General features: G+C 58.9%; 1 protein-coding gene across 4 annotated transcripts in view; it reads right to left on the reverse strand.

Annotated features, from left to right (window-relative positions):
• CPT1B (carnitine palmitoyltransferase 1B) overlaps nt 1-18359 on the reverse strand; it is a 46231-nt gene extending 27872 nt beyond the window's left edge. The window contains exons 1-5 of one of the 4 annotated variants that reach the window (XM_039520330.1): nt 18270-18359; nt 7690-7849; nt 6720-6859; nt 6113-6284; nt 5808-5909 (exon numbers count right to left, since the gene is read on the reverse strand). In XM_039520330.1, coding sequence (XP_039376264.1) covers nt 5808-5909; nt 6113-6284; nt 6720-6859; nt 7690-7830 — 555 coding nt within the window. In that variant the 5' untranslated portion in view covers nt 7831-7849; nt 18270-18359. Of the gene's footprint in view, nt 1-5807; nt 5910-6112; nt 6285-6719; nt 6860-7689; nt 7850-8340; nt 8504-18269 lie in introns of those variants that run through there. The other 3 variants (XM_039520332.1, XM_039520329.1, XM_039520333.1) reach the window with 3 other exon arrangements.
• Nucleotides 18360-21313: the final 2954 nt, after the last annotated feature.

The following is a 21313-nucleotide window of genomic DNA, read 5'->3' on the forward strand; positions in this document are numbered from 1 at the left end:
GCTCCCTGCCAGGACCGGCTGCTTGAAACCAGGCTTCACATTTCCTGCATTGATTCCCCCATTTCTCCCCTTTCCACCCCCTGGAATCCCCCCAACAGAGCCGCTCCCCCCCTGGGTCCCCACCCCACTAGTTCTGTAGCCACTCGAGGCCGGGTTGGCTTCTCCCATTCCCAGGCCCCCAGCCAGCGCTGGTGGGGTCCCCACGCTGCACCCCGTGTGCCCACGCTGCAGGGCAGAGCTCCTGGGGGTGCCCACTGGGCTGCATTTGTTCCCCTCTAGACAGCCACCCAGCCCAGAGTGACATCCAGGGGTCTCCACGGCCAGGCCAGGGGGTCTGACTCACTCTGCTCCTGGCCTGGAGGCTGCAGCGGGCGTGTCTGTGCCGTGCTGCTTTCCCTGGTCCCTAACACCGAGGATCCTGTGCTGTCCAACTGCAGCTCCCTGGTGCGGTCACTCCTTTGCTGCCCCTCCCCTGTAGCCTGCCAGCCCGGCTACGAGCCGCAGCCTCCCAGCGCCGTGTTACGCCGGCTATCGCCTGGCCCGTCTCCCTGCTCCCAGCTCTGGGTACAGACACTTCAGTCCATTCAGGCTCTTCTGCGGCATCAGGGTGAGAGTGACTCCACCTGCTGCTTTACTGCGCCCACAGGACAGGGCTGGCCCCGTTACTGGAGCCCCCTCCATTCCCGTTTCCTTCCCAGTACAGAGCTCCTCTAACAGGCCCTGCAGTGGGGAGCCCACGCGCCAGAGATCCTGCGGGTGTCATGTTCCTGTACCAGCTAGAGACCGGTCACAGAGCCGCCTTACACACCCCATAACGCCCTTCAATGCTTGGCCAGGTGTGGCCAAGGTTTGTGTAAATAACAGTCACATCTCAGAGTTACGAACTGGCCAGTCAAGCGCACACCTCGTTTGGAACCGGAAGAGCACAATCGGGCAGCAGCAGAGGGAGAAATGCAGGTACAGAACAGCGCTGTGTTAAACGTGAACTACTAACACACCAGGGGAGAGTTAGGAGGAGACATGATGAGGTCAGGGAGCCAGGGCCGCCCAGAGGATTCAGGGGGCCTGGGGTCTTCGGCAGCGGGGGCCCCCCGCTTCAGTGGTAATTCGGCGGCAGGGGGTCCTTCCGCTCCAGGACCCGCCGCCGAAGTGCCCCGAAGACCCGCGGTGGGGGCCCCCTGCCACCGAATTACCACCGAAGACCCGGCACTTTGGCGGCGGGTCCTGCTTCTGCAGTAATTCAGTGGCGGGGGATCCTTCCGCCCAGGGGCAGAAGGACCCCCCGCCGCCGAAGACCTGGAGCGGAAGAAGCTCTGGGGGCCTGGGCCCCGCGAGAGTTTTCCAGGGCCCCCAGAGCGAGTGAAGGACCCCGCTCCAGGGGCCCTGAAAAACTCTCATGGGGGCCCCTGCGGGGCCCAGGGCAAATTGCCCCCTCCCCCGCCCGGGCGTCCCTGCAGGGAGCTGCATCTGGGCTTGTTTCATTTCAGTTAAGATGGCTACAAGCAGCATTTCTCTTCTGCACAGGGAAGTCTCAGAGCCGCAGCAAGTCAATGCTCAGTTGTAACCGTTTGAAAGAAGAATCGTAAGGCTCTGGTCAGCGTCAGGCTGGGCGCAGCCTCCGTCCCCGGGCGTTCAGAACGCTCAGGTTCTACTGTATTGTACACACGCGCCACCTGGCGGCTCAGCCGGCTCTACCGTTTCGCCTTTCATCACATCGCCCTCTCGAGATGCCCCATTCCTGCCATGGACAATCTGTGGCTTTGAAGTTCAGTATGGATCAGTCTGTGTCTGAAGCGTCCTGGTTTGCTAATGACATGACCCGAATGTGAAACAACTTGGTCGTGGGGCTGTCCATTAGGTACAAGGATGGGCTTTGGTCTGCTTGGAGTTCTTGAGTCGTCCTCTTCTTGTTCTGCATCTGCAGAAGTTGCTCCGTTCATTGTTCTGAGGAACGAATTGCAGATGTCGATGGTTTCTGTTGAACTCTCCACTGCTGGTCGTGATCACCTATGATCTGGGCTCCGAATTCTTTTTCGTTACCACAGGTGGAGTTGGCCCTCCTTTGTCTCCATCCAATTTGACATGAACATGGGCACTAGGCTCTGGACCTGGCAGTTCTGTAACAAAGTGATGTCTGTGTTCAGATGCTCTTTTAGCCTTTTCATCCAAGCTGGCCACTCTCTCCACGTCTGCCCACTTTGGAGACAGAACTACCTTTCCAACTGTGGAAAAGAACCTGAGTTGTCTTCCCATCGGGAGCTGTGCTGGGCTATAGCTGGTACCTGCTATTGGTTTTGATCTGTAGCTCAGAGGAGCAAGGAATGGATCTTCCTGTTGTAGAATTTTCGGACTCTCTCTACGGCTCTCTCTGCCTCTCCAGTCGCTTGTGAGTAATGTGGGCTGCCAGTAATAGGATCACAATCATATTTCGCTTGGAAGGACTTAAATTCTGTTGTAGTGAATTGTGGTCCGTTGTTTGTCACTGTTTGTTCTGGAATGCCAAAGTGAGCAAAAGTGCACATCCATTTCTCTATAATACGACAAGATGTCATGGCTTTCAAATATGTTATTTCTAACTAACCCACACACCTCCTGGGAGTGGTGTCTGTCCCATCTAGTGGCACTGAGACCACTTAGAGAGAGAGAGATTAATGAGTCTGCTCTACAGCCTTAGCTAAAGGCTGGGTGGCTTTTAGCTCATGCAGCAAAGGCTCATGCTCTAAGCTCCAGAGGTCCCAAGTTCAATTCTGCGCGTCAATGACTGGGGCCTGTCACTGTAACATAAACACATGGAAAATTGTCCACAATGACGAGGTCATGGTGTCCCATAAATCTGCAGCTCATTCTTTCCAGGTCTGTCTGGTAGGGGGAGTTTTATTCATTTTCTTTGTGTTGTGATGGTCTGTTAGTTCTGCAAGGTTCACATGCAGATACTTTACGTCCTCGCTGATGCCCAGCCCAGGATGAGGTTTAGGATTTCTCCTCTCATTTCCTTTGGAATTACAACGCAATTGCCTTTAATCATGAGCAGGGCTATGAGCTGGTCATGCAGGTAATGGATTCTGGGATTTTAGGTGACCTCTGCGGCCTCCGCCCTGGGCGGCGGGGCTCGGGCTTCCGTGATTTATTGTTTATTCCCCACGACCTGTCTGTGACTTTTACTCAAATACCCACGACGAAATCTTAACCTGAATCTTGAGTCCATTTGAGTCGCTCAGTTGTCCCCACACTGCAAAGTAGCCTCTTGCCACTTCCTTAGTGCCCTTTAGATTGAACTGTGACGCAGTAGGGACTGTCTGCATGGGGGATGGGAGAGCAGGGGGTGACTTTAGGTGAGGGACAGGACCTGAGCCTGTAACCTGAGCCAGGAAGGGGGGTGAGGGGAGTCAACACCTTTGCCTGGGAAGCTGTTCAAAGGGAGGGAGCCTGCTGGCGGGGTTTTTAGTTTCAGTTTGGGACTGGCTGGGAGGAGGCAGGGAACCCTGAGTCTGGGGTCTAAGCTCCTTGCTTCCCAGAGGGACCTGGCTGGGGGTCCTGGTTGTACCTACAAGCCCTGCTTGGGACTGTGTTCCTGTCGTCTAATAAACCTTCTGTGTTACTGGCTGGCTGAGAGTCACGGTGAATCGCAGGAAGTGGGGGGTGCAGGGCCTGGACTCCCCCACACTCTGTGACAAGAACTTCCTGAAGTTGTGTGTCTATCGGGGTTGGTTTCTGTAAGCTGGAGTCATCTCTTTCCCGACACTGGTCTGCGTGTGTCCACAGCATCCTCATACGCCTTCACCTCCTCTTCGAGCTCACAGGTAGTTGGGCACGATGCCTGGCTCCGTGACAGAGTGTCTGCTACTCGGAGATTGTTCCCAGGAACATATCCAGCAATTGGGTTAAATTGCATTAACCTTAGCAATAGACACTGGCACCTCAGCGGGTGCTCGACCCAGGTCTTTTCCCCTGATCAGGTTTAAGCAGTTTATGGTCTGTTATCAATCAGTGTAAACAAATCCAGTCCACACAGCTATCTGCAAAAGTGCTCGCACGCCCACACGCTTGCCTGGCCCTCCTTGCCAATCTGTGCAGATTGACTGTCTGCTTCGGTGAGCATGCCAGAGCCAATGCAGCTGGCTTCCACTCCAGGCCCAGTTGTTTCAACACCACACCACACCATAGCTGCTTGCATCACACTGACCCCATTGTGGGTTTGCTCAGATCACAGAACTCGAGAACTGGAGCTGCTGAGATAATTTCCTTCACTTTTTGAAGGCAATGTCTTGATTTGACCCCATAGCCACGGAGTGTTGGACTTTAACAGCTCATTCAGTGCAGGTCTAAATGACTTGTAGGTATCAACCAAAGTAACTGACCATCCCCAGTACACATCTCAGTTCTGGTATGTGACTTGGTGCAGTCAGTTCTTGAATTGCTCTTACTTAGGGCTAGGACTGATCCACTCCATTTGGGGAGTGGGGCGGAAAACATTTTTCCTTGTTTTGCTTCATCCCAAATTGACTGATCAGGTTCAGGGCTTCTTTGAGAGTTTTCAAAAGATCCACCTATCAGAATATCATCCATGAAACCTGCAGCTCCACTTGGTTCATTAACAGTTCTGCGATCGGTCTTTGAAAATTTTAGGTGCACTAGTGATCCCAAAAGGTCATGTACAAAAGCAAAATCTCCCAAGGGGTGTGATAAATGCAGTCAGTTTAGCACTTTCTTTGGCTAAAGCAATCTGCCAGGATCTGCTCGAGGCATCCAGCTTGCAGAATACTGTAGCTCCTTTCACTTTGGGGAGGAAGTCAGCCAGGGGTGGGAGGATTTATTTTTCTCTTACCTTCCTCTTCTCATTAAGTCTTTTAAGATACACACAGATTCATATTTTTCCATGTTTCTTTATAACCAGTGCCGTTGGGGCACACCATGCTATTGGCTCAGAGATTTTCTCAATTATGCCCATCCGCTCTATTCTCTTTAACTCAGTTTCCACTGTATGAAGTACGGGGATAGGAATCCTGCAAGGTGTATGTACACTGTATGGTTCAGCATCATCTCTTAAGGTGATTTATACGGGATCTCCTTTCAGAAGTCCAATATCACCAAATATTCCATGAGTTCTTCCACTTTTCTCACTAGGTCCATCCTGGTGCCACACTGCAGCTGAGAAGGCTGTTGGTCGGTGGTCCTTTGATCAAAAGCTATGGATTCAGGGTGTAAGTTATTACTGTGGTAAACTGGCCCAAGTTCAGAAAACCTTCTTTGTGGGTATGTTTGCAGTCTGAAGTCTTGCAAACTACCACTTGCATTCTGTCCGTTGGGAAGGTTTGTCAAAGCTGAAGTTCCCTGGGGCAGTGAAGGGTGGTATGTTGATGTGATCCTGCAACCTTTGTTGCTTGGTTCCTTCTGTTTCTGTTCTTAGTTGACCCCTGACACCATGTCATGTACTTCTGTACCAGCTATGGACTGGCTTATACGCACCAGATGTGTTCCACATAAGATCCTTTAATAAGCTGCCAGGTATGGCAGAGGTCATTTCAACAGGGTGTTTTACACTCCATGCCACTAAGTGGCTGAACAGTAGACTACAGATTAGCTTCCATTTCGCTGGGGAAGTGGACATCATCTGCCACCCAGTCCCAGCAGGTGCTGCTCTTAGAAAGGCAGGAGTGGTACAGCCAGTCCCATAAGAGAACTACAAGGGGCACTTGGGGACACTGAGATATAACAGATACAAGGGAAGGCAAGTGGTTACCCTGTGGAACTCACTGCCACAGGACAGCGGTGAGACGAGGCGCTATGTAAGACAGGGCCCCTCTTACCCTACGGAGTGTGGCCTCCACGCTGGGGACTGGCAGCTTGGGCAGAGAGGTCTGGAAGCTGTAGAGCATCGGCTTGCGGCCAGACATCACCTTCACTAGAGCCTGAAAAGCAAAGGAGGGGGCTGGAGTGAAGGGGGGGACTGAGCCCCCACACTCTGCCTGGTGCATTATTAACATACCACCTCCCCGCCCCCCAGAGCCTTGTACCCCCTCCACAGCAATGAACCACCCTCCCACCGCACAGATATACCCCCGACCTCCCTGCCGCATGCATACCCAGCAACGGGCTGCCCCGGCATACTCACCCCCCAGACCCTGGTGCTCCGGCTCATCTTGCCGTGGGGCTCGAACATCCAGCCGTGGTAGGAGAGCAGCAGCTTGAGAGACTGCCGGCAGAGCAGGATCCCCGAGAGCCAGACGCCCGTGGAGAAGAGCGCGGCGCTCAGCAGGGTCCGGTGCTGGAAGCTCAGGTAGCGGCTGCAATGAACGAGGAGAGGAAGTTCAATGCCGGGGCAGCCTTCTCCACCCGGCAGGCACCTCTACCAGGCACCGTGGAGCAGCGTGGACCCTGCATGCGGGGGGCACCGGGGCTCCGGGAATCACTGGGGGCTCCTGGGGAGGGAGCAGCAGTACCAGTGGGAAATCCCAGTGGACGCCAAGGGAAGTGTGGGCCAATGGCTCGAGTGTTGGCCTGCCACTGGGAAGCCATGGGTTCAAGTCCCTGCTCTGGCAGACTCCCTGCGTGACCTGGGCCAGTCATCTCACCTCTGGGCCCCAGCTTCCCATGGGGAGACAGACAGTAAAGACTGGGAGGCCCAGAGGCTGCGGTGATGGGCGCCAGGTAAGGGAGGCCCTAGGTGAGCGGGGAGGCCTGGGGCAGCTGGCCCTGCCGAGGGGGCGGCTGACACTCACCAGCTGGGCAGGTACCGCCTGATGTGGCAGATCAGGCCCATGGACAGGTCAACGCGGCAGTACATGGAGCTCACCGTCGCCATGACAACCACCAGCCAGCTGGAGGGGGTGGCGGGGTACACGCCGGTCAGGATGCTGTTCTGGGGGGAGAGTGCGAGTCAGGGCGACGTGGGGCAGGGAGCACCAGGGAACTGCCTCCGTGGCACAGCCCGTGATCCTCGCCACGCCCCCCACGATAGTCCCCCAGCGTGCCTCCCCGCTCCCTCCCTGTGCCCCGGTGCTGCAAGACACGCCAGCCCCAGCGTGATCCTGCCACACCCTGGCATCGCACCCGGCAGTGCCCACCAGCCCCACCGTTGGCACTGCAACCCCCCACCCCAGGGCCCTCCCAGCACCCCCTGGCACTGCACTCCTCTCCCAGTGCCCCCTGGCCCCACCCTTTGTCATGACACCACACACCCCCACTGCCCTCCCAGCACCTCCCAGACGCGCACCCCCGCCATACCCAGTGCCCTGAGCACCCCATACCACCACCACAACCCCTCAGGGCCTCCCGTCACCGCACCTCCAGCCCCACCACCCTGTGGCACCACACCCCATAGTACCCCCAGCCCCACCCTTTGGCACGACACACCCCCAGGGCCCTCCCAACACCCCTCAGCACCAAACTCCCCTCCCAGTGCCCCCCATAGTCCCCCCAGCACTGCACCCTCAAGCCCCACCACCCTGGCACCAAACCCCCCAGTACCCACCCTGCACTGACACTCCATCACCCCCAGTGCAGCCCCTAGCACTGCCACCCCAGCACTGCACCCCCCAGTGCCTCCCTGGCACTATCCCCTGGGACTGCATCCCCCCAGGGCACTGCCATCCCAGCAGTGCATCCACACACACACTGCACCCCCCGGCACTCCCCCTAGCACCAGCCCCCGTGCCCCCTGGCAGCACCACCCTCTGGGGCCCAGCTCACCTTGATGCGGGCAAAGCGTTTCTTCCAGGAGGCGACCCCGGACAGGTAGATCTGCTTGAGGGCCTCACGGCTCAGCTGGACATCGACACCCTCGGGGGTCACCGTGAACTGGAAGGCCACGGCCTGGTGAGCTTCCGCCATCTTGGGGGCCCCGCGCTGCCTGTCAGGGGAGGGGCATAGATCAGGCATTGGGGTCCCCACTGAGCACGGGCACTCGCCCCTCCCTTCTCCCCAGCATCTGCTCCTCCTGACACCCCTGCACGCGGCCCACAAAGCAGCATCGCCCCCCGCAATCGCCCTGAGCAGCACCCAACAGCCAGCCCCTGCCCGGGAAACGGGACCTCCCCGCCCCACGGGGAACGCCCGAGCCAAGGCCCAGGCCGGGGCAGACAGAGGCAGCCCTGGAGGGCGTGGAGGGAAGGGGACCCCGTGACCACGCTCCTCCGGACCCTGCACACGTGGGCTCGCAGGGGGACGGAAACAGAGCCCAAGGAGCCCGGGCCACCTCCCTTCGGCTCCAGGTGCTGGGGGCTCGCCAGGCTCAGCGACCCGCCCAGGGACCAGCTTGCTCTTGGAGCCCCATTCTCCATGGCCTGGCGACCCACAGCTGAGAAATCTCTGCCCCGCGGCAGCGACAGCTCCGGCCCTGACCCCTAGAGCGACAGGAATGGGTGGAGAGCTCCGTGGGGGAGGGCCGTCTCCTGGGGCGTGCGACCAGCGCCCAACACGGGGGGCACGGGCCGCTAGGGGCTGCCCCAGGGCCCAGCCTCCTGACCCTGGCACCGTACGTCCTGGGGGATCGATTCCACCCTCCCTGCCCCAACTGCCAGAGAACCCCCAGCCCCAGCCGGCTCCTGGGGGAGCCCAGAAAGGCCCCGCCCCAGAGCGGGCACCCCCTGCCCCAGCCCCAGCCCCACCTCCCGCCCCAGAGCGGGCACCCCCTGCCCCTGCCCCAGCCCCACCTCCCGCCCCAGAGCGGGCACCCCCTGCCCCTGCCCCACCTCCCACCCCAGAGCGGGCACCCCCTGCCCCTGCCCCAGCCCCACCTCCCGCCCCAGAGCAGGCACCCCCTGCCCCAGCCCCACCTCCCGCCCCAGAGCGGGCACCCCCTGCCCCTGCCCCAGCCCCACCTCCCACCCCAGAGCAGGCACCCCCTGCCCCTGACTCTGCCCTACCTCCCACCCCAGAGCAGACACCCCTGCCCCTGCCCCAGCCCCACCTCCCACCCCAGAGCGGGCACCCCTGCCCCTGCCCCAGCCCCACCTCCCGCCCCAGAGCGGGCACCCCTGCCCCTGCCCCAGCCCCACCTCCCGCCCCAGAGCAGGCACCCCTGCCCCTGCCCCAGCCCCAGACCATCCTCCCGCCCCAGAGCGGGCACCCCCTGCCCCTGCACCAGACCCACCTCCCGCCCCAGAGCGGGCACCCCCTGCCCCTGACTCTGCCCCACCTCCCGCCCCAGAGCGGGCACCCCTGCCCTGCCCCAGCCCCACCTCCCGCCCCAGAGCGGGCACCCCTGCCCCTGTCCCAGCCCCACCTCCCGCCCCAGGCGGGCACCCCTGCCCCTGTCCCAGCCCCACCTCCCGCCCCAGAGCGGGCACCCCTGCCCCTGCCCCAGCCCCACCTCCCGCCCCAGAGCGGGCACCCCCTGCCCCTGCCCCAGCCCCACCTCCCGCCCCAGAGCGGGCACCCCCTGCCCCTGTCCCAGCCCCACCTCCCGCCCCAGAGCGGGCACCCCTGCCCCTGACCCTGCCCCACCTCCTGCCCCAGAGTGGGCCCCCTCTGCCCCTGCCCCAGCCCCACCACCCCCCCCCGAGCCGACACCCCCGCCCCCCCCCCAGCCCCACCTCCCACCCCAGAGCGGGCACCCCTATTCCACCTCCTGCCCCAGAGCGGGCACCCTGCCCCATCTCCTGCCCCAGAGCAGGCACCCCTGCCCCAGCCCCACCTCCCACCCCAGAGCAGACCCCTGCCCCACCTCCTGCCCCAGAGCAGGCACCCCTGCCCCAGCCCCACCTCCCGCCGCAGAGCGGGCACCCCTGCCCCAGCCCCACCTCCCGCCACAGAGCAGGCACCCCTGCCCCAGCCCTACCTCCCACCCCAGAGCAGACACCCCTGCGCCACCTCCTGCCCCAGAGCGGGCACCCCTGCCCCACCTCCTGCCCCAGGCGGGCACCCCTGTCCCAGCCCCACCTTCCGCCCCAGAGCGGGCACCCCTGCCCCACCTCCCGCGCCAGAGCAGGCTCCCCCTGCCCCAGCCCCACCTCCCGCCCCAGAGCGGGCACCCCCTGCCCCAGCCCCACCTCCCGCCCCAGAGCGGGCACCACCTGCCCCTGACTCTGCCCCACCTTCCACCCCAGAGCAGGCACCCCCTGCCCCAGCCCCACCTCCCGCCCCAGAGTGGGCACCCCTACTCCACCTCCCGCCCCAGAGCGGGCACCCTGCCCCACCTCCTGCCCCAGTGTGGGCACCCCCTGCCCCTCCCCTGCCCCACCTCCCGCCCCAGAGCGGGCACCCCTGCCCCAGCCCCACCTCCTGCCCCAGAGCGGGCGCCCCTGCCCCACCTCCCACCCCAGTGCAGGCACCCCTACTCCACCTCCTGCCCCAGAGCGGGCACCACCTGCCCCAGCCCCACCTCCCGCCCCAGAGCGGGCGCCCCCTGCCCCATGTCACGGAGTGTCGGCGAGTCAGGACCCTGCACCCCCTCTTCCTGCGATTCAGCGTGACTCTCAGCCAGCCAGTAAAACAGAAGGTTTATTGGACAACAGGAGCACAGGCTACAGCAGAGCTTGTGGGCACAGCCAGGACCTCTCAATCAAGTCCTTCTTAGGGTTCAGGGAGCTTAGTCCCCAGCTTGGGGTTCCCTGAATTCCAACCACCCAGCCCCAAACCGAAACTGAACTAACCAACTCCTCCAGCCGGCCCCTTCCTTTGTCCAGCTTCCCGGGCAAAGGTGCTGACACACCTCCCCCCTCCCTGGATCAGGTTACAGGTTGAGCACCTGTCCCTCACCTAAAGTCACCCCGGCTCTCCCAACCCCCACACAGACAGTCCCTACTCCATCACATCTCTCCCCCCTTCGAGACTGAACTGAGCGGGGTCACTCTGCCCAGTGACCCGGGGAAGTTCGGGGCCCCCTCTCCGGGACAGCGCGTCCACTATCAGGTTGGCACTTCCCTTCATGTGGACCACGTCCATGTCATAGTCCTGCAGGAGCAGGCTCCACCTCAGGAGCTTGGCGTTGGCTCTTTTCATCTGGTGCAGCCAGGTCAGGGGAGAGTGGTCGGTGCACACGGTGAAGTGGCGCCCAAAGAGATATGGCTCCAGTTTCTTCAGGGCCCACACCATGGCCAGGCATTCCTTCTCGATGGCCGCGTAGTTCTGCTCCTGGGGTAGCAACTTCTTGCTCAGGTACACGATGGGGTGTCTCTCCCCGTTTTCATCCCCCTGCATCAACACCGCCCCCAGGCCCGTGTCTGAGGCGTCGGTGAACACCATAAAGGGCTTGTCAAAATCTGGGTTTGCCAGAACTGGGCCACTAACCAGAGCCTCCTTCAGTGCCCGGAGAGCCTGCTGGCACTGCTCGGTCCAGACCACCTTGTCTGGCTTCCCCTTCTTGCACAGCTCAGTGATGGGGGCGGCTATGGCGCTAAAGTGGGGCACGAACCTTCAATAGTACCCTACCATCCCGATAAAGGCCTGGACCTGCTTTTTGGTCTGGGGAATGGGCCAGTCTCTGATCACCTCCACCTTGGCTGGTTCCGGCTTTAGGCAGCCGCTCCCCACCCGATGGCCCAGGTAAGATACTTCAACCATCCCCACCTTGCACTTCTCAGCCTTTACGGTTAACCCAGCCTCCAGGAGTCGGTCCAGCACTTGTCTAACCTGGGATACATGGTCCTCCCAGGTCTGGCTAAAGACACAGATGTTGTCAATATACGCCACGGCAAAACTCTCCATCCCCCGCAGTAGCTGATCCACCAGGCGCTGGAAGGTAGCCGGCGCTCCCTTGAGGCCGAAGGGCAGGGTCAGAAACTCGTAGAGCCCCAGAGGGGTGATAAAGGCTGATTTCAGCCTGACATCTGCATCCAGAGGCACTTGCCAGTAGCCCTTTGTAAGATCCATGGTGGTGAGGTACCAAGCACCTCCCAGCTTGTCTAGGAGCTCATCAGGCCTGGAAGTGGGGTAGGCATCAGATACGGTGATGGCATTGAGCTTTCGATAGTCCACACAGAACCGGATCGACCCGTCCTTCTTGGGGACCAGAACCACTGGCAAGGCCCAAGGGCTGGAAGACGCTGGATCACCCCCCAAGCCAGCATGTCCCTGACCTCTCTTTCTAGGTCCTGGGCAGTTTTCCCGGTGACCCGAAAAGGGGAGCATCTTATAGGGGGATGTGACCCGGTCTCCACCCGGTGGACAGTCAAATTAGTGCATCCAGGCTGGTTGGAAAACAGCTGTCGGTACAGATGCAGCACCCCTCGGATCTCAGCGTGCTGGGCCGGGGTCAGCTGATCAGAGAGGGGAATCGCCTCCAGGGGGGAACCAGCTTTTGTCCCTGGGAATAGATCCACTAAAGGGTCATCTCCCGGCTCCTCCCAGTGTCCACACACGGCCAACACCACATTCCCCCTGTCATAGTATGGCTTCATCATATTCACATGGTACACCCGGCGGTGGTGCGCCCGGTTCGACAGCTCCACCACATAGTTTACCTCATTTAGTTGCTTGACAACCTTGAAGGGCCCTTCCCAGGCGGCCTGGAGTTTGTTCTTTCTCACGGGGATGAAAACCATCACCTGATCCCCGGTGGCGAAGGCGCGGGCCCGTGCCGTGCGGTCATACCAGACCTTCTGCTTCCTCTGGGCTCGGGCCAGATTCTCCCTGGCCAGGCCCATGAGCTTGGCAAGTCTTTCCCGGAAGGTCAGGACATACTCCACCACCGACTCTCCATTGGGAGTGGCCTTCCCCTCCCATTCGTCTCTCATCAGGTCCAGGGGCCCCCTTACCCGCCTTCCATATAACAGTTTGAAAGGCGAAAACCCTGCTTTGGTCTTAACTATCTTGAGTAGTTTAGTATCATCTGCAAACTTTGCCACCTCACTGTTTACCCCTTTCTCCAGATCATTTATGAATAAATTGAATAGGATTGGTCCTAGGACTGACCCTTGGGGAACACCACTAGTTACCCCTCTCCATTCTGAGAATTTACCATTAATTCCTACCCTTTGTTCCCTGTCCTTTAACCAGTTCTCAATCCATGAAAGGACCTTCCCTTTTATCCCATGACAGCTTAATTTACGTAAGAGTCTTTGGTGAGGGACCTTGTCAAAGGCTTTCTGGAAATCTAAGTACACTGTGTCCACCGGATCCCCCTTGTCCACATGTTTGTTGACCCCTTCAAAGATTAGTAATACATGATTTCCCTTTACAGAAACCATGTTGACTATTGCTCAACAGTTTATGTTTTTCTATGTGTCTGACAATTTTATTCTTAACTATTGTTTCAACTAATTTGCCCGGTACCGACGTTAGACTTACCGGTCTGTAATTGCCGGGATCACCCCTAGAGCCCTTTTTAAATATTGGCGTCACATTAGCTGACTTCCAGTCATTGGGTACCGAAGCCGATTTAAAGGACAGGTTACAAACCTTAGTTAATAGTTCTGCAACTTCACATTTGAGTTCTTTCAGAACTCTTGGGTGAATGCCATCTGGTCCCGGTGACTTGTTAATGTTGAGTTTATCAATTAATTCCAAAACCTCCTCTAGTGACACTTCAATCTGTGACAGTTCCTCAGATTTGTCACCTACAAAAGCCAGCTCAGGTTTGGGAATCTCCCTAACATCCTCAGCTGTGAAGACTGAAGCAAAGAATCCATTTAGTTTCTCCGCAATGACTTTATTGTCTTTAAGCGCTCCTTTTGTATTTCGTTCGTCAAGGGGCCCCACTGGTTGTTTAGCAGGCTTCCTGCTTCTGATGTACTTAAAAAACATTTTGTTATTACCTTTAGAGTTTTTGGCTAGCCGTTCTTCAAATTCCTCTTTGGCTTTTCTTATTACACTCTTGCACTTAAGTTGGCAGTGTTTGTGCTCCTTTCTATTTGCCTCACTAGGATTTGACTTCCACCTTTTAAAGGAAGCCTTTTTATCTCTCACTGCTTCTTTTACATGGTTGTTAAGCCACGGTGGCTCTTTTTTAGTTCTTTTACTGTTTTTCTTAATTTGAAGTTGGGCCTCTATTATGGTGTCTTTAAAAAGGGCCCACGCAACTTGCAGGGATTTCACTTTAGTCACTGTACCTTTTAACTTTTGTCTAACTAACCCCCTCATTTTTGTATAGTTCCCCCTTTTGAAATTAAATGCCACAGCGTTGGGCAGTTGAGGTGTTCTTCCCACCACAGGGATGTTGAATGCTATTGTATTATGGTCACTATTTCCAAGTGGTCCTGCTATAGTTACCTCTTGGACCAGCTCCTGTGCTCCACTCAGGATTAAATCTAGAGTTTCCTCTCCCCTTGTGGGTTCCCGTACCAGCTGCTCCATGAAGCAGTCATTTAAAGTATCGAGAAATTTTATCTCTGCATTTCGTCCTGAAGTGAAATGTTCCCAGTCAATATGGGGATAATTGAAATCCCCCACTATTATTCGGTTCTTAATTTTGATAGCCTCTCTAATTTCCCTTAGCATTTCATCATCACTATTACTGTGCTGGTCAGCTGGCCGATAATAGATCCCTAATGTTATATTTTTACTAAAGCATGAAATTTCTATCCATAGAGATTCTATGGAACATGTGGATTCGCTTAAGATTTTTACTTCATTTGAATCTACACTTTCTTTCACATGTAGTGCCACTCCTCCCCCTGCACGGCCTGTTCTGTCCTTCCGATATATTTTGTACCCTGGAATGATTGTGTCCCATTGTGTCCCTATTACATCAATATCCTCCTTTATCACAAGGCACTCTAGTTCACCCATCTTATTATTTAGACTTCTGGCATTTGTGTACAAGCACTTTAAAAACTTGTCCCTGTTTATTTGTCTGCCCTTTTCTGATGTGCCAGATTCTTTTTTATGTGACTGTTTATCATCTGATCCAGCCCTTACATTATCCTCTTCCATCCTCTGCTCCTGACTATAACCTGGAGATTCTCTATCATCAGATTCTCCCCTAAGAAAAGTCTGTGTCCGATCCACATGCTCCTCTGCAGCAGTCGGCTTTCCCCCATCTCCTAGTTTAAAAACTGCTCTACAACCTTTTTAATGTTTAGTGCCAGCAGTCTGGTTCCACTTTGGTTTAGGTGGAGCCCATCTCTCCTGTATAGGCTCCTCCCATCCCAGAAGTTTCCCCAGTTCCTAATGAACGTGAACCCCTCCTCTCTACACCATCGTCTCATCCACGCATTGAGACTCTGAAGCTCTGCCTGCCTACCTGGCCCTGTGCGTGGAACTGGGAGCATTTCTGAGAATGCCACCATAGAGGTCCTGGATTTCAGTCTCTTCCCTAGCAGCCTAAATTTGGCTTCCAGGACATCTCTCCTACCCTTCCCTATGTCATTGGTACCTACATGTACCACGACCACTGGCTCCTCCCCAGCACTACACATAAGTCTGTCTAGATGCCTCGAGAGATCCGCAACCTTCGCACCAGGCAGGCAAGTCACCATACGGTTCTCCCGGTCATCACAGACCCAGCTATCTACATTTCTAATAATCGAATCTCCCATTACTAACACCTGCCTTTTCCTAGAAACTGGAATTCCCTCCCCCTGAGAGGCAACCTCAGTGCGAGAGACGACCCCAGCACCATCTGGAAGGAGGGTCCCAACTACGGGAAGGTTTCCCTCTGCTCCCATTGACTGCTCTGCTTCCCTGGGCCGTTCTTCCTCCTCAACAGCACAGGGGCTGTCTGAGCGGAGGTGGGACAATTCTACAGTGTCCCGGAAAGCCTCATCAACATAACTCTCTGCCTGTCTCAGCTCCTCCAGTTCCGCCACCCTGGCCTCCAAAGTCCGTACATGGTCTCTGAGTGCCAGGAGCTCCTTGCACCAACCGCACACATACGCCACCCGCCCACAGGGCAGGTAATCATACATGCAGCACTCAGTGCAATAAACTGGATAGCCCCCACTCTGCAGCTGGGCTTCTGCCTGCATTGTCTCCTAGTTAATGGGAGGGTGGTTTACAGAAGGGAGTTTTGAAATGTGGTTCGGTTTATAGGTTTTAGGGGGACCACAGGGAAGGGGTTAGGGCTGGCGAGGGGCTCCTACTCCCCTTGCGAAACTCCCTGTTAGCAGCCCCTGGTCGCTTGTGTGCGGCTTTATAAAGCCCTGGCCTGAGTGAATGCCCCGCCCACTGATTAAGGCTCAGCCAATTACCAGAGGCTTTGAGCTTTCAAACCTGCCTCCAACTGCCAGCCAGAGCACACGGTCCCTCAAACAAACAAACAAACAGACTGACAAACACAAGCTCAGCACACAGCAAGTAACCCCCAAACACAAACAAACGCACACTACAGACAGGAACCCACAGGAACCTCTCCTTGCAACCTCTCCTCATGGTCTGTACCACACTGAGGTCAGCCCGGTCCCTGGGCTTCCGCAAGGAGGGATCTTTCTGCTACTCAGCCTGGAACTCAGCAGCTGGGACAGGGATGGGGACCTGCTCTCTCTCGCTGGCTGGGTCTGAGGCTGCAGCCTCTCTGAGCCGTGTCCCTGGGCGTTCCCTCCCCACCGGGTTAGGGTCCTGCACCTCGGGCAGAGAACCTTCCCGTTGTCAGGGCACAGTGCCCTGCGCCGACTCTGACTACGGGTCACGAGCAGGGCACCCCGGGCATTGCTTGGCCAGACCTCCAGGTCCCCCCCCCCATTAACACCTCCGTGGGCAAATGGGGGTGCACCCCCACGTCCTTGGGGCCCTCCTTGGCCCCCCACTTCAGGTGTACCCTCGCCACGGGCACCTTGAATGGGGTCCCGCCCACGCCCATCAGGGTCAGGTAGGTGTCGGGCACCATCCGATCTGAGGCCACCACCTCGGGCCGGGCCAGCGTCACCTCTGCACCCGTGTCCCAGTACTGGGCCCCATTCTGAGGCCTGAATCTGCCCCTGATGCTACAGGGCTGCTCCGGGGGCAGGGCAGAGAAGCAGCAGCCCTGCCAGGTGCTGGCTGCCAGCTCAGACCCACCCAGCGGGGGGATCCCGCAGCCTCTCTCAGGCGCTGGCTGAGCTGGGAGGAAGCCAGGCCAGCATGGCCCCAGGGGCAGGAGATTCCCGGCCCTGCCAGGTGCTGGCTGCCAGCTCAGACCCACCCAGCGGGGGGATCCCGCAGCCCCTCTCAGGCGCTGGCTGAGCCGGGAGGAAGCCAGGCCAGCACGGCCCCAGGGGCAGGGGATTCGCAGCCCTGCCCGGTGCTGGCTGCCAGCTCAGACCCACCCAGCGGGGGGATCCCGCAGCCCCTCTCAGGCGCTGGCTGAGCTGGGAGGAAGCCAGGCCAGCATGGCCCCTGGGGCAGGAGATTCCCGGCCCTGCCAAGTGCTGGCCGCCAGCTCAGACCCACCCAGCGGGGGGATCCCGCAGCCCCTCTCAGGCGCTGGCTGAGCTGGGAGGAAGCCAGGCCAGCATGGCCCCAGGGGCAGGGGATTCCCGGCCCTGCCAGGGCCCAGGGACTGCAGTCTCCTGGGGCAGCTCTGCGGCAGCTACCCTGCGATTGTTACTAGTGCTGGGTTGATCCTGCTGGCCCGGGGCCGTCTCCCTCCCTCCTGAGCGCAGTGTAGGCGAGCCCCCAGCAGGAGGTGCTGCCAGCTCGCTGGTGGGGGGCCGCTCTGCACCCCCCTTCCTGGGCTGCGGAGGATGTGCAGGGCCCCCAGTCCTGCTGGGGGGGAAATCAGCCCTGCTGAAGGGCCGGGGAAGTCTGGCAGGGAGGGGAGAGCAGGAGCCCCTTGGAGGCACCTGTCCACAGAAATGAGGGGCCTGCACTAAGGGGCTCCGCCGAACCTTGCTGGGGGCCAGCGGCCGAAGGGCCAACACGGCCCAAGTGACAGCAACAAGCCCAGGGGCTGGCGCGAGAGGCAAAGTGACCCCCAACAAGGCAAGGGCCAGCGCACCCCCCGCATGGCCAGCACCGCGAGCATGTCCCCAAACCCAGCGGGGCCCCCTGGAGCCCAGCGGGTTAGGAGACCCCGACACAGGGATGGGTACCCCCAAACACCAGGGAACACAGGCTGCAAATGGGCAGCGTACCCCCAAAGGGACAGTGCACCCCTACATGTGCTGAGGACACCCCGCCCCAGCCAAGCCCAGCCATGGGCCAAAGGGCAGCGTTCAGCCAAACCCGCCATCTGTGCACCCCAAACCCGGGGACAGCGCATCCCCAGCCCGCCAAGGACACGTGGAGGGCAGGGGGCAGCACGGCCCGAAACACGCCCAGCGGCTGTAGCCCAGCTGGGCACCCGAGCGAGGTCACTGGCAATCAGCTAGGACAGGCTGGGAGTTGGCTGGAGGCCAACTGAGGCAAAGGGCAGCCTTGGCCCAGCAGCCCCGTGCCCTGCCCTGCCCTGCCAGCCGAGCAGCAGACGCTGGTACCTGCTCAGAAGGTGCCGAATCTCCAGGCGTCAGCGCCACGTCCGCCCTTGGCAGAGCCCCTAGGAACGGTGCTTCCTGCGTCCTTCAAACCTGCTGCTCTGCGTCCCCTGCCCGCCCCGCTCCCCGCTGCCTGTAACAGGACACCTGGCATCCAGCCTCCCTGCAGCCCTAAATGGCATCCGGAAATCGGATCCTGCCCCTGCGGGCCACCCCCGCCTCTCCCTCGCACCCGCGCCCCTGGCCTGCTTGAGACCCTGGCTAGCAAAGGGCCAAGGACACCTCCCTGCCCACGATGCCCCCTCCCCTGCCCTGCCCAGCCCCCCATGCCCCTTCTCTGCCCCTCCCTCCAGGCAGCTGGTAGCTATAGCCTGTGGCTACCCGTCCTGACCCGCCCTGGCCCCGACCCAGGCTTTGCCTGGCTCTAGCACCAGCTGCTGCTCAGCTGCTCTACCCAGAGAACGGCGGCTCCTCCCCAGAGACAGCTCCTCCAGCCCCCTGCCTGGCAGGACACAAGCCAGGCGGGAGCACGACTGGGCCTGGCTATGCTGCCCTTCCTCCCCTGCACGGGGGGAGGTGGGGACCTAGGTGGGTCGGTGTCAGAGGGCAGCCACTGCCCAGGGCACCCTCCTGCAGCAGACCGCAGCATGGTAGGCATGCCTGCCTCAGTTTCCCCTTTCAGAGTCCCCAGTAACTCCACACGCACTGTCTTGCCTCACCAGTACCCTCCGTGGGGCTGGTTTATTATCAGGCATTGCGCAGACTGTCTCACACGTCGTCCCGGCCCATGACACCGTCCCCCCCACCTCACACACGGGCGCCCGGACTCCCCGTCCTCATACCAGCACAGCCACCCCAGAGTTACCCCGCTCTGCCCAGTGGGGACCCCCCAGCCTCTCGCCTGGGAGAGCCCCGTTACCGGGGAGCCTCCCTCCCTACACTCTCCACTGTGCCCCGGCCTTCAGCCCACACCCACCCCTCTCCCCCGTCAGCTTCTCCCAGGGCCCAAACCTACCCGGGCCTGTCCCCCCTCCGCTTTGCCGGGCCCCTGACAGCCCCACCCTCCTCACCCTGCCTTGTTCCCAGCCGCCCTGGGGCGGGGAGCGTGACGGTGCCCCCTGCCCACAAAACCTGCCCCGCCGGTACTGAAGGGGAGGATGTCGCAGTGGGGCCCAAGGCTGGGGCCCCACCCAGCCAGTGGCCTGCACCTTCCCTGGCGTGCAGGGACCTGCGGCTACTGCAGCGCTGGGCTGAAGTGGACGAGCCGCCCTGGCCTCAAGGTGCCCCAGCCCCTGCCAACCCCACCGCCCCCGTGTCCTTCCCCCGGGCCAGAGCCCCCCAGAGGCAGCTCCCTGCAGAGCAGCCTGGAGCCAGCCAGCAGCACGCGGCCCCCTCCCTCCGCTCCGCCACCACGAGGGCACCTGGAGGAGAGGCCCCGGCCCAGGCCTCGGGGCACGCGGCAGGGCTCTGACCAGGCTGCAGCACAGGGGGGGCCGGCTGAGTAGGGCATGGCCCCGGGGGACTCAGTGCAGCCTGAGGGGGGGATGCCAGGTGGGTGGGTGGGTGTGTGCATGTGTGACCGTGTGTACAAGCGTGTGTGAGCATGTGCATGTGTGGGGGCATAGCGTGTGTACAAGCGTGTGCGAGTGAGCATCCGTGTACAAGCATGTGTGTGTGAGCATGCACATGAGTAAGCAGGTGTGTATGTGCGAGTGTGTGCGCACATGTGTGAACATGTATGTGTTTCAGTGTGTACGTGTGTGTGGGTGTGTGCATGCATATGTGCGAGCATGCCCAGGTGTGGGCCAGGTCCGTCCCCTTCCCTCCCTGCCTGAAGGAAGTCGACACCCTCACCAAGACACTCAGTAACCCCCAGTGCGGGGGGTGTGACAATGCGGTTCCGGCGGGACCCCACTGAGAGTGCCAAATCAGGACAAATCGCTTAAACAGGGCAGTCACAGCCCCAGGCTGGGGTTTTTCCACCTCTAAGGCAAACCAAACCAGCCAGACAAAGAGGACTTTGGTCTCACCCACTGGCTAACCACAAGTCACACAAGCAATTTCCTTAGACACTCCAGTCTCCCAGCATCACCACCAGTGCACTCGTCCTGGGGATGAATGGTTATGAAAACCAACACCCCAATAAAAGAAAAAGGTTCCCTCGATCCCAAAGAATCAAGCCCCAGACCCAGGTCAATATACACATCGGATCTTACCCACAAATCACGCTGTTGCCAATCCTTTAGAATCTAAAATCTAAAGGTTTATTCATAAAGGGGAAAAGGTAGAGATGAGAGCTAGAATTGGTTAAATGGAATCAATTACATACAGTAATGGCAAAGTTCTTAGTTCAGGCTTGCAGCAGTGATGGCATAAACTGCAGGTTCAAATCAAGTCTCTGGAACATCCCCCGCTGGGATGGGTCAGTCAGTCCTTTGTGCGGAGCTTCAGCTTGTAGCAAAGTCCCTCCAGAGGTAAGAAGCAGGATTGTAGACCAGATGGAGATGAGGCATCAGCCTTATACAGGCTCTTCCAGGTGTAAGAACCTCTTTGTCCTCACTGTGGAAAATTACAGCAAAATGGAGTCTGGAGTCACATGAGCCAGTCCCTGCACTTTGCTGAGTCACAAGGCGTGTCTGCCTTCTCTCCATGGGTCAATTGTGTAGCTGATGGTCCTTAATGGGCCATCAAGCAAGCTGGGCAGAGCTAACACCAGCTTGTCTGGGATGTCTCCCCGAAGCAGAGCACAAGTTTGAAGTACAGACAGAACAGAGCCAATACTTATAACTTCAACTACAAAATGACACACGCACCCAGACAGCATAATCCTAACCAGCAACCCATAATCTGGTCTTCGACACCTTAGATGACCCCCTTTACCTAAGATTTGGTGCCACTACAGGACCTTGGTTGCAACCATGTTCTATGTGGCCCCAGATTATATCAATAATGTCACAGGGGGCCCCCAGAATCTGGGACTAATCACAGCCCAACCCACCCACCCCCACCAGGCTGGGCCATGGGAACAGGGCACCAGCCGTCCCCAC

Source organism: Mauremys reevesii, linkage group 1 (genome assembly GCF_016161935.1).
Source record: "Mauremys reevesii isolate NIE-2019 linkage group 1, ASM1616193v1, whole genome shotgun sequence".
NCBI classification, from domain to species: Eukaryota; Metazoa; Chordata; order Testudines; family Geoemydidae; genus Mauremys; species Mauremys reevesii.